Here is a 10,172-nt window from a genome sequence, read left to right on the forward strand (position 1 = left end):
AATGGTTCTAACCAGATCCAAGCTTCAATGATGTCATCAAAACCCCATTTTTTACGGACAAAAAGTCTCAAAGTGTCAATCATTCCATTTATACTTTAGAAGGTGTCTTTGGCTTCTCCACGGGGGAAATGAATGTACTCTTTGTAGACGATCAGACTCGTCAGATTCAACCTTCCAACATTTTTTCTGCAACTTCACCGTTGCCACGCCTTATCAGTTATCGGCAATAAATGGGTGGCGATTCTGGCAGGCATGTGGATGTGATGCCGTAAAAGGAGAAAAAATAACCGACGAAGGAAGGACGTTGACGATGCTGAGGTAGATTGCGGGGTCTCATTCAGCTCCTTCATCGGTTCTTGGACGGTTTCTGGGGAGGGAGACGAGAAGGGGTTCTGCCTCTCCGTCTCCGGTTCCTTTCGTTAGTCGCGGAAGGCAGGAGAGAGAGAGAGAGAGATCATCCTCTTGATTGCGAAGGAAGGAATATAATATTATCTGTCCAACGACGAAAAGCAGCGTCGGCAAGATAGTGAGGGGAACGATCCTCTTTATTGTGAAGAAAGGAATGTAACATTGCCCCGTGCAACGATGAAACGCCGCGTCAGCAAGTGAGAGAGAGAGAGAGAGAGAGAGGTAATGGTGGAGGTGGTCTGATTGGAGATAGTTAAGAAGGAGACTCCGGATAAAGTCTTAAACGATCGCCACCAATCTGACAGATACGCGTCTCTGCTCTCCTTTGGCTGAGAGTATCTGTCCATCTCCTTCGCAGTGTCTACTCGTCCTTACGGTCCTTCAGGGCAGGAAGGCAGGGAGAGAGAGAGAGACAGAGAGAGAGAGAGAGAGAGAGGAGGAGGAGGGGGTGCTGAAGAAGAATGGGGAGTTACAGGATGTGCGGGTGTTTCACGAGGAAGTTCAGCGCAGGGGAGGTGCGACCACCGGACGAGGTCAAGGATCTGTTCAATCGCTACGCTGATGCCGGCGCAAACGCGATGACCGCTGAAGGCCTCCGGCGGTTCCTGGTGGAGGTCCAGAAGGAAGAGGAGGCGGAAGGGAAAACGAAAGCTGGGACGATCATCGACCAGATCCAACAACAGAGAAAGTGGCCGCTGCCCAAGTCGCGTCACCCCCATCTTTCCTTAGATGAATTCTACCACTTTCTTTTCTCCCCCGATCTCAACCCCCCTCTGAAAACTGAGGTATATACACAGGTCTCCCATGTCCTCCTTTCTTCTTTTTCTTCCCAATCGTTTGACTCTTTAAAATTTCCCTTCTCTTGATTAAATATTTCGTATGCTTCACGTTCGGAACTCAAGAATCTCAGTGAACCATAGACATTAAACATCACTATCCTTATAGATGGTTCATTACCTTGCTCCAAATCATTCTGCAATGTTAGTTTTTTCTTTGATGTGTCACCCTGAACTACTTAGGGATATCATGCTCAGTGGATTAGAAGGCCAATTCTGACCATATTTCCGTTTAGCTGATTTTCTTACATTGATATTATATTTTGCAAGTCCAGAAAAGTAATCACTGTCATTGACCATATACTATGGAATGCTGATGCTCTTTGTTTTATGCTGCTTTTCAGGTTCATCATGACATGACTGCTCCCTTGTCTCACTATTACATATTCACTGGTCATAATTCCTATTTGACTGGAAACCAGTTAAATAGTGAGTGTAGTGATCGTCCCATTATAGAAGCATTGAAGCGAGGTGTACGAGTGATTGAACTAGATCTGTGGCCTAATTCCAAGAAAGACAACATCCTTGTTCTTCACGGAAGGTCTGGAGCTGTTTTGATATGCTTTTACGATCCTTCTCTGTTAATTTTCTTTCAATCAGGGTAGAGGTATAAAACTATCCCTTGCAAAAGATTGTTTCTGTTGAAAATGCTGTTTGGATTCTGAGTCGGTGGTATAGACATCAAGGATAAAGTTAACAAGTCAATGGTAAAAATATTTATGCTTTCCATTTTCCTGTAATTTGTTTCATGTTGGCGTTAGGGGAGCTGTTCTTTTTTATCGTCATTGGCTGCCCAAAATTAGCTCGTGAAGGCACAAAAAATAGTATAACAGCTCATGTATGATGTTTCTTTTAATTATAAAGTATGCGCTTCTTGAAACAAAGTTGGAGACTTGAGGTCCAATTTTCAATATAGTGCCAAACCTTTTTCTTCTTTTTCGTGATTCCTGAGTTGTGAAGAAGCAATTTTGTAACAGACATGTAAACAAATAAATGAGTGTAATGTCATTTTACTGATTTTTCGATCTGTCGAAAAGTCATGTTTTGAGCTGATGTTTCAACAAATAAATCAGGGTGTAATAGTACACTTTATTCCAACAATATACAAAATCCTTATGGTATGTAAAGAATTATTCTTTTGTCCTCCGCCTCTCCTTCTTTAACCTCTTTGTGTAATAATTTCTTATTCTAATTTCCAAAAACTCATTTTTTTCATCTTTAGAAAGACTATCTGCAACTAGATTGGATGGAAATTTGCCATATTGAGCTCCATCCAACCTGGTCCCCTTTTTCATTTTCCTCTTTTATTCTTATTGTTTCCACTAATTCCTACATACAGCTGTAGGCTGTAGGAGTATATACTGATATATGAATACACATTATTTTCTGCAGTTCTTGGTCAATCTGGATGCAAATGGGGGGAAATTAACCATGTTATCTACGCCACCCCGTCACCTGTTTCCTTTTGTTAACTGATTATGATTGCTTGCACTAACTCCTATATATAGCGTATCCAGCAGGTAAGGGTTTGGTGTCCATGAGAATGTGCTGCTAGCTGGCTATTTCAATCTTTAGGGGCATAGGAAGTATTTCATCAAGGGGTCTTGATTCATCTCGTTCTTTTGCCAGTCTCCCTCCTTATATCAAAGAAACTAAATTCAAGTTGGGATTATTGAGTGAATGGGGATGGGAATTACTAGACTTTTATGGTTTTTTAGATCCACTAAGTTGCTTGTTTTGCGAGGCTTTAGGTTAGTTGTGGTATGAATTTGAAGAGGATTTGGTCTTTGCTTGGCAAAGCTCAAGCTATGAAAAATCAAAGTGGCCCATCAGTAAAGTAGCAGTATTTAAGTGAAAACAACTCGCAGCATAGTTTTATACTCAACAGCAGGTACTAGTCATGTTTTAACAAGCTCAGGTCATCCCTGTGCTAGTCAACTGACTCTGCTGAAGCTTGGCCTTCTTGCATAGATGAGTTGAGTCCAAGATCAAGCTTTGTAGTATGACCCACAGGCTGCGTGGCTGGATTAGTTAATAAATATGTGAATGCAATTTAGTATTTTTCTTGAGGTTTGTGGATATTGGCATTCTTGAAATATTTTCTATTAATTTTTCATGTGAATTAATGAATGCAAGTCAATTTCTTAGTTGGATTATTTATTCTTGTATTCAATTAAAATGATAGTGATCTCATTTTCCTCTAATCTAGGACTTTGACAACCCCAGTGGAACTTATCAAATGTCTGAAATCCATTAAGGAATATGCTTTTTCTGCTTCACCGTATCCTGTCATAGTAACCCTTGAGGACCACCTTACAGCAGACCTCCAGGCCAAAGTAGCTCAGGTGACGTTATATTTTTTGGGTCATTTTCAGGGCTGTGCTTCCTTCCATATGATGGTCTTCCCAATTTACTTAAGGCTGCTTGCTTTGTTATTTTTCTTAAACAATTTGTTGCAGATGGTTACTGAAACATTTGGTGATATGTTATTTTACCCTGAATCTGGATCTTTACAAAAATTTCCTTCACCTGAATCCATGAAGAATCGGATTCTGGTATCAACCAAGCCACCAAAAGAATATTTGGAAGCTAGCAGTTTCAAGGATAATGGATCACAATCACAAAAAGGAAAAGAGACAGATGAAGATTCTTGGGGGAAGGAGGTTCCAGATGTTAAGGAAGAAATTGAATCTGATGCTAAGGTGCTTTGCTTGATTTATTTGATTCTTTCCCCCTTTTCATTGATCACATTTTGATGGTAGCATACTTATGTTTTCATGGACTTCCAATACAATGTCAGGAAGACGTGGATACATTTCAGCTGCATCCTGATGGGGATGATGAATATGATGACAACAAGCTCAACCAAGGGTTGCATAAAGGTGTCTCTGAGTACAGACGCATCATTACCATTCATGCAGGGAAGTTGAAAGGAGGGATGAAAAACTGGTTAAAAGTTGAAGAGAATGTTGTCAGGCGTCTTAGCTTAAGCGAGCAAGAACTTGCAAAAGCTATAGCCACTCACCCAGGCGACCTGGTCAGGTAAACCTTATTCAAATGTCAAATGAAGTTTCTTCAGAATAATACTCTGTTAATTCTATTTCTTGGTGTTACTCTATTCAAGGAAATGCAGCACGAAGATCTTCAATAGTTGCTTCTTATTATGTATATAATACTTGCCATTTCAAACCTTTCTTTTTGTATCAATTTTACTCAGTTTCTTGTGATTTATTACAGAAGAAAAAAAATTCCAGACTCCTTTACTGGAATTCTCTTTCAGGTGTTGCTTATATATCCTGTTATCCTTATAATTTTATTTATCTTAGGTTTACCCAGCACAATTTACTGAGAGTATACCCAAAAGGCATTCGTGTTGACTCCTCAAACTACAATCCTCTAATTGGATGGATGTATGGAGCTCAACTAGTTGCTTTTAATATGCAGGTGAGTTTTCAACTTGCTTCCTATTGTTTTTTAACATTGGTATTTTCCTTGTACTTTTCTTTACTACCTTTGTTGATAAATAATGTGTTGACTCCTTGAAATCTAACAAATATTTTCCCATCAACTGCTCCCTATGTTTTCTTCCTATATTACCTTGGCCTTATAACTAGAAAATGCAAATATTGAGATGATGGCATGAACAACTCAGAGCTATACTAATTGGAGTATTTAGTGCCAGAACCATGTCACTTGCATGTAGGATGTGGTTTGGACCTGGATACAGATATAGACCAGCTTTTAGGGATTTAAGGCATATAAGAGTAGGATATGGTCATGCAAAAATGACAAACAATCTATTCATGAATTATATGGAGCTGTTAGCCTATTACAGTAATGCAAATGCATAAGATGGATAACAATAAGAAAAACTAAACGAACTCATGTTATTCAATTAAGGGAACACACACACCCACGTAGAGGCACAATGGCAGCCTATTGCTATACACATGCCAAGAGTCACATGGACATGCATGGACACCTGGTGGTCATGGGGGAAATAAAGTAAAGAACACAAAAAAGGAAAAAGAATGAAAACCTGGTTGTATCCAGATTTGCTTTCTTTTGAGAGAGAGAGAGAGAGAGAGAGAGAGAGAGAGAGAGAGAGAGTCTGCTTGCTTGAGTCGTAGTCAACCATCATCCTTGGTTGGCCTGACATTTAAATAGAACATGATACTCACCTGCCCATATCTCAAACATACATCTTTGGAACCAATTTAATGACTCCCACTCTGTGATGGCTGATATAGTTGGCTATGTTCTTGAATCCTGAAAACATATTCTACATACAAAGCTAATAACAAATGAATCCAAGTTTCCAACAAAATTTGTTTGATTATAGTGTCTGTCTTTTTTTTTCCCCTTTGTAGGGGTATGGCAGGTCATTGTGGATGATGCATGGATTTTTTAAAGCAAATGGAAGCTGTGGGTATCTTAAAAAACCTGATTTTTTGTTGAACAATGGTGGTGCAACATTTGATCCACAAGCAAAGCTCCCAGTGAAGAAGACACTTAAGGTAAATATTCACCAATTAAGAGTTATTGATGATCCATTAATTTTGTCTAGATAATTTTGTTTATACCTGTAATTCCTTTGATGTTGTTAACCAGGTGATGGTCTACATGGGGGATGGATGGAACTTAGATTTCAAGAAAACACATTTTGACACATATTCTCCACCTGATTTCTATACAAGGGTATGAATCTTTCTATCTTATTGAAGTTTGAATCTTGGGGTTCATTTTTACTGAGGTAGTACAACTACTTTTTTCATGATTTTCTCATGATATCAAATAAGAAAAATAGAGAACCTAATGCTTTTGCACTTCATAGAAAAGTATGGCACTACAATGATTTGTTTGGGATTATATGCTTGAATGCATCATGTATCTTGTTTTAGACATGACCGTTCTATCCAGAGTTCCTTAGAGTTTTGGTCCTTTTTTTGTCTATTCCCCATGTTGCCTACCAGTGAAGAGATTGTCCAAAAAATGGTCCCACATGAGCTGACGCTCAAGTGTTACATCCATTATGCAAACCTATGTTTTTTTTGGTGCTCCTTAATTAGTCCAGTTTAAAGTTTCGATGGAACAGTTGGACACTAGTAATAGCTGAACCAACAAAAAGTAACTGTATTGAAGAGAAGTGAAAACAGCTAAAAGATTTCCTGTTGTACAAATTTTGGAACAAAGCAGCTGTAACCAGTGAAATTTGTTCTAGTAGACTTCGTTATTCTGCTTCATGATAATTTTAGCTGTCTGCGTTGGATCTCATCTCCAGGTGGAATTGGATTCAAGGTGGGTCTTTGCAACCAGAAGTTGGAAGTGTAAAGTATTAGGCACAAACACAAACAGTGATAGAAAGGCTCACATAAATAACATTCATGGTTCAGCTTTCAAATGCTATATCCATGATCGCTCCACTCCCACATTTTTCTATTTTTCTTGAGAAGAGATTGTATCTCCCTAACAACTTGCTAGAATTACAAGATCTTGGAGATCCCTCAAAACTGATATCCTAGAACCATATTTTACATCTTTTTCTTTTGGTAACCAAATATTACAAAATTGATATTCCTTTTCACCTTTTATCTTGATCACAATGATATTATGGTAAGCTTGATTCTTTCTTCTAAATGCAGCTGGGGTTGTTTTCTTTGGATTTAGTTTCCTATTGTTAAAACTTACTCACAATCCAATCCCTTGTTAGGATATCAGCCAGCTGACTTTGCGATTCCACAAGCTTGACTCTATTCCTTTCTTGGCAACCCTCTTTTAACCAAATAGTAGTTAACTTGTAATTTTTCATCCATGCATAAAATTTTGGATTTTGTGATTAATTCAGAAAAACAAAAGAAATCATAACGCGACTACCCAGGTGAGCTTTCACACAAGTTCCTTGATGAGTTACTGGAGTCATAGTACTGCAAATGCTCCAAATTCCACATTCTTCTATTAAGCTTTTTGCTAGATTTTGTCACAGTTTGCTTCTTAATGGTTCCCATATAGGTAAGGTAACCACTACCCAAATCTCCCATCATCTGAGCATCCTACTCGGTGTGCATCAGTAAAGGTTGTCAAATCAATTTTCTCATACCTGGATATTTGAAGCCCATTTTTGTTGTTTCCAAAACCAAAACTGTTTTGCATAAGCATAATATTGTGCTGTAGGATCGTGCACAAATTGACAAGTATCATTAATGGCATAAGCAATATTTAGTCTAGTGAAATCCATGTAGTGAATTGCTGCAAGAATATTGTTGGATTTGTCTTGGTCTTTTAAACAAGCTCATTCAAAACTAACTAAGCAGTAGCCACCTGAAGACAGAAGAGCACCTGAAGACAGAGGCAACCATCTGATGATCACCCGGTAGATTTCTTTGAAAAAAAAAAGATGCACCTTGACAGCAGGAAGGAGTCTTGATGGATTTTGAAGCCATCATTCCTGTTTTCACAAGCAAAACATATATATATGTGGGTGTACACTTTACCTTATGACCAATTCAACTCCTAACACAAAGTGCAAATTATTGGAATCCGTTAATGAGAAATCCTTTGCATATTTTAAAAGTTGCCAACAACTTCTTTACAGTTTCAAGTAACAATAATATCAGCTTTATTCATGACAAAAAAGACGTTTTAAGCATTGCCTGGATGGTCAACCATTTCATTAGAGCTTGCTCAGCCATAAAGGTCTCAATTAATTTTACATGAATGATTTGGACTTTTCTTTTTTTAGCCCAAGGGGCTCTGCTAGCTCAAAAGAACTTCATCCTTTAAGAAATTGTGAGGAAAACCATTGTTCAAATGAAATTGTTGAACAGCCCAACCTTGACTGGTAATTAGAAAATTGTGGTTCCCTTGAGGGCAGAAAGTCTTAAAGTACTCTATGCCTTCTTGTTGACTTTTGTGTGTGCTCTTTGTGTGTTTTGTGCATTCTCGGCCATTTTTTTCTACCTTTTTCTTCTAGTGGAGAATTACTATTTGTTCAGCTTATGAAGGTCGTCTTGAGATGATTCATATCAGTTCTAAAGGGAAGATAACCTTACACAGCATCTGAGCGTCGGTTGACCAGGTTGAATTTTTTTCGTCATATCCAGTGCCTGACATGTGTCTGGCCATATGGATGCAGCCATGCAGGTACAGTGTGCTTGTAGGCTAGCTTATATGACAATCCCCATACAATGACCAAGAAGCCAAGAATTGAAAATGAGAAGGGATGGATACTCAAAGATGGCCCCTAGGAATGAAGAGATAAATTCCCAAATTCAATTCACACAGATGCTTCACAAAGGTCCAAAATTGGTTTTGTTAGCCTTATTGCAAGTACTTCTGCTCTTGCCAGTGACTCCTTGTGTATAATTATGGGCTAGCTGAGCTGCTTTATTAAAACACTCTATAATTGTACTGACTAGTTAGTGATGGCCGTCTGGTCTTAAGCCACTGAGCCGCTGCACCAACCAAGGGGCCAGTCTGCCTGATTGCCCCAATGCAACAGCTAGATTGGCTTGCTCTAGCCATGTGGTGCCAGTCGGAGGCCACCCCTGGTCATGGCACCTGGCTGGTTGCCTTTGGTACTTGCGACAGCACTGACTAAGGTGCTGTTGGACAGGATGGTCCTATATTGTGACTCTGCCATCCTCAATAAGTCTAACATTGCTTTGTCTACTACCTATCATGGTACCATCTATGTAACATGGGTATGGAGTGTGGGTGCTATTGCAGGCTCGGATGCAGCAATTTTCACCAAAAAAAAAAAAAAGAAAAGAAAAAACAAACAAAAAAGTATGGGTGCAGTGGGGATATATATATCTACATGTGTGAGAGAGAGTGTGTGTATGTCTATATATATGTATATCATTTGCTATATAGTCAATTAACTGTTTAATGGCCTGTCTCAAGGGGCATAGAATAGCTGGTTGGGTTAGGGGCATGTGAAAAGGCATGTCTCTTGTTCAATTGCTGTGAGCACTGTGTCTCTGCGTCTTAAGGTAGTACAATGTGGTGCCTATGTTGAAGGGTGCAGCGCTGCCATTGCCGATGCCAATTCAGCTAGGACCCTAGAGGCAAGGAGAATGGGGGAGTCTTTGGCCCTTTTCTAGGTGCTGAGTTGTTAACTTCTTGCTCACCTGGAGCTGTTTAGTAGCCTTATTTACATTTTTGTTATTTCCATTTTTGGAAGAGAAAGACTCTGCATGTCTCATTGTTCATGGTATTCAACAGGTTGGTATTGCTGGGGTTCCAGCAGATACAATAATGAAAAAAACGAGGACAATTGAGGACAACTGGTCACCCTCTTGGAATGAAGAGTTCCAGTTCCCCTTGACTGTTCCTGAGCTTGCATTGCTTCGGATTGAAGTGCATGAATATGACATGTCTGAAAAGGATGATTTTGGGGGGCAGGCATGTTTTCCCATATCAGAATTGCAGACTGGAATCCGAGCTGTGCCACTTTTTGACAAAAAGGGCGAGAAATTTAGATCTGTAAAGCTGCTTATGAGATTTGAATTGTCATGAGATGTTTGGTAATGACCTTCTAGTTGCTCAAATATCCCTTCCATCACAAGGCCTTTCCCAATCCTTGAAACATTGTTGTACCATTTAAGTGGCTTGTACCTTCATGTGACTATCCTGTGCAAAACCAGTTGTGAATACGGTAATGTATGTTAGAGTTCTTTGTAAAAGCCATTGCCTTCATTTTATCAAATGTTCTATTAAAAAGTTTGCTGTGAAAGGTACGCAAGCACATGAAGTCAAATCTGATGAACATGTTCTGCAAGGCAAAATATACAGTTTAAATCTGTGGCTAGATTGTGCTGTTGGCAAGTGAATCTCGAGGGTTTTGCTAAGCAAAGGTCGACAGTATCATATAAGTACGGGCGTGCAGGTTTGGGACCTGGCACCACACAGATACGAGTGGTACGCCAG

The 10,172-nt window shown here is 39.3% G+C and overlaps 1 protein-coding gene across 1 annotated transcript; it reads left to right on the forward strand.

Annotated features, from left to right (window-relative positions):
* The first annotated feature begins 99 nt into the window (after window positions 1–99).
* LOC116254149 (phosphoinositide phospholipase C 2-like) lies at window positions 100–9,928 on the forward strand. The gene is made up of 9 exons (XM_031629301.2): window positions 100–1,193; window positions 1,589–1,785; window positions 3,454–3,589; window positions 3,704–3,946; window positions 4,045–4,286; window positions 4,571–4,688; window positions 5,615–5,761; window positions 5,856–5,942; window positions 9,468–9,928. The coding sequence occupies exons 1-9, from the start codon at window positions 870–872 to the stop codon at window positions 9,759–9,761; spliced, it is 1,788 nt and encodes a 595-aa protein (XP_031485161.1). The 5' UTR covers window positions 100–869; the 3' UTR covers window positions 9,762–9,928.
* The last annotated feature ends 244 nt before the right edge of the window (window positions 9,929–10,172 follow it).

Source organism: Nymphaea colorata, chromosome 5, assembly GCF_008831285.2.
Source record: "Nymphaea colorata isolate Beijing-Zhang1983 chromosome 5, ASM883128v2, whole genome shotgun sequence".
Taxonomy (NCBI): Eukaryota; Viridiplantae; Streptophyta; class Magnoliopsida; order Nymphaeales; family Nymphaeaceae; genus Nymphaea; species Nymphaea colorata.

Bases quoted from the DNA above. Each gene is read 5' to 3' on its own strand.
- LOC116254149 (XM_031629301.2), top strand. From the start codon at position 870: ATGGGGAGTTACAGGATGTGCGGGTGTTTCACGAGGAAGTTCAGCGCA. The intron at 1,786-3,453 runs GTCTGGAGCTGT...CCTCTAATCTAG, and splicing joins ATCCTTGTTCTTCACGGAAG to GACTTTGACAACCCCAGTGG. The intron at 3,947-4,044 runs GTGCTTTGCTTG...ATACAATGTCAG, and splicing joins AAATTGAATCTGATGCTAAG to GAAGACGTGGATACATTTCA.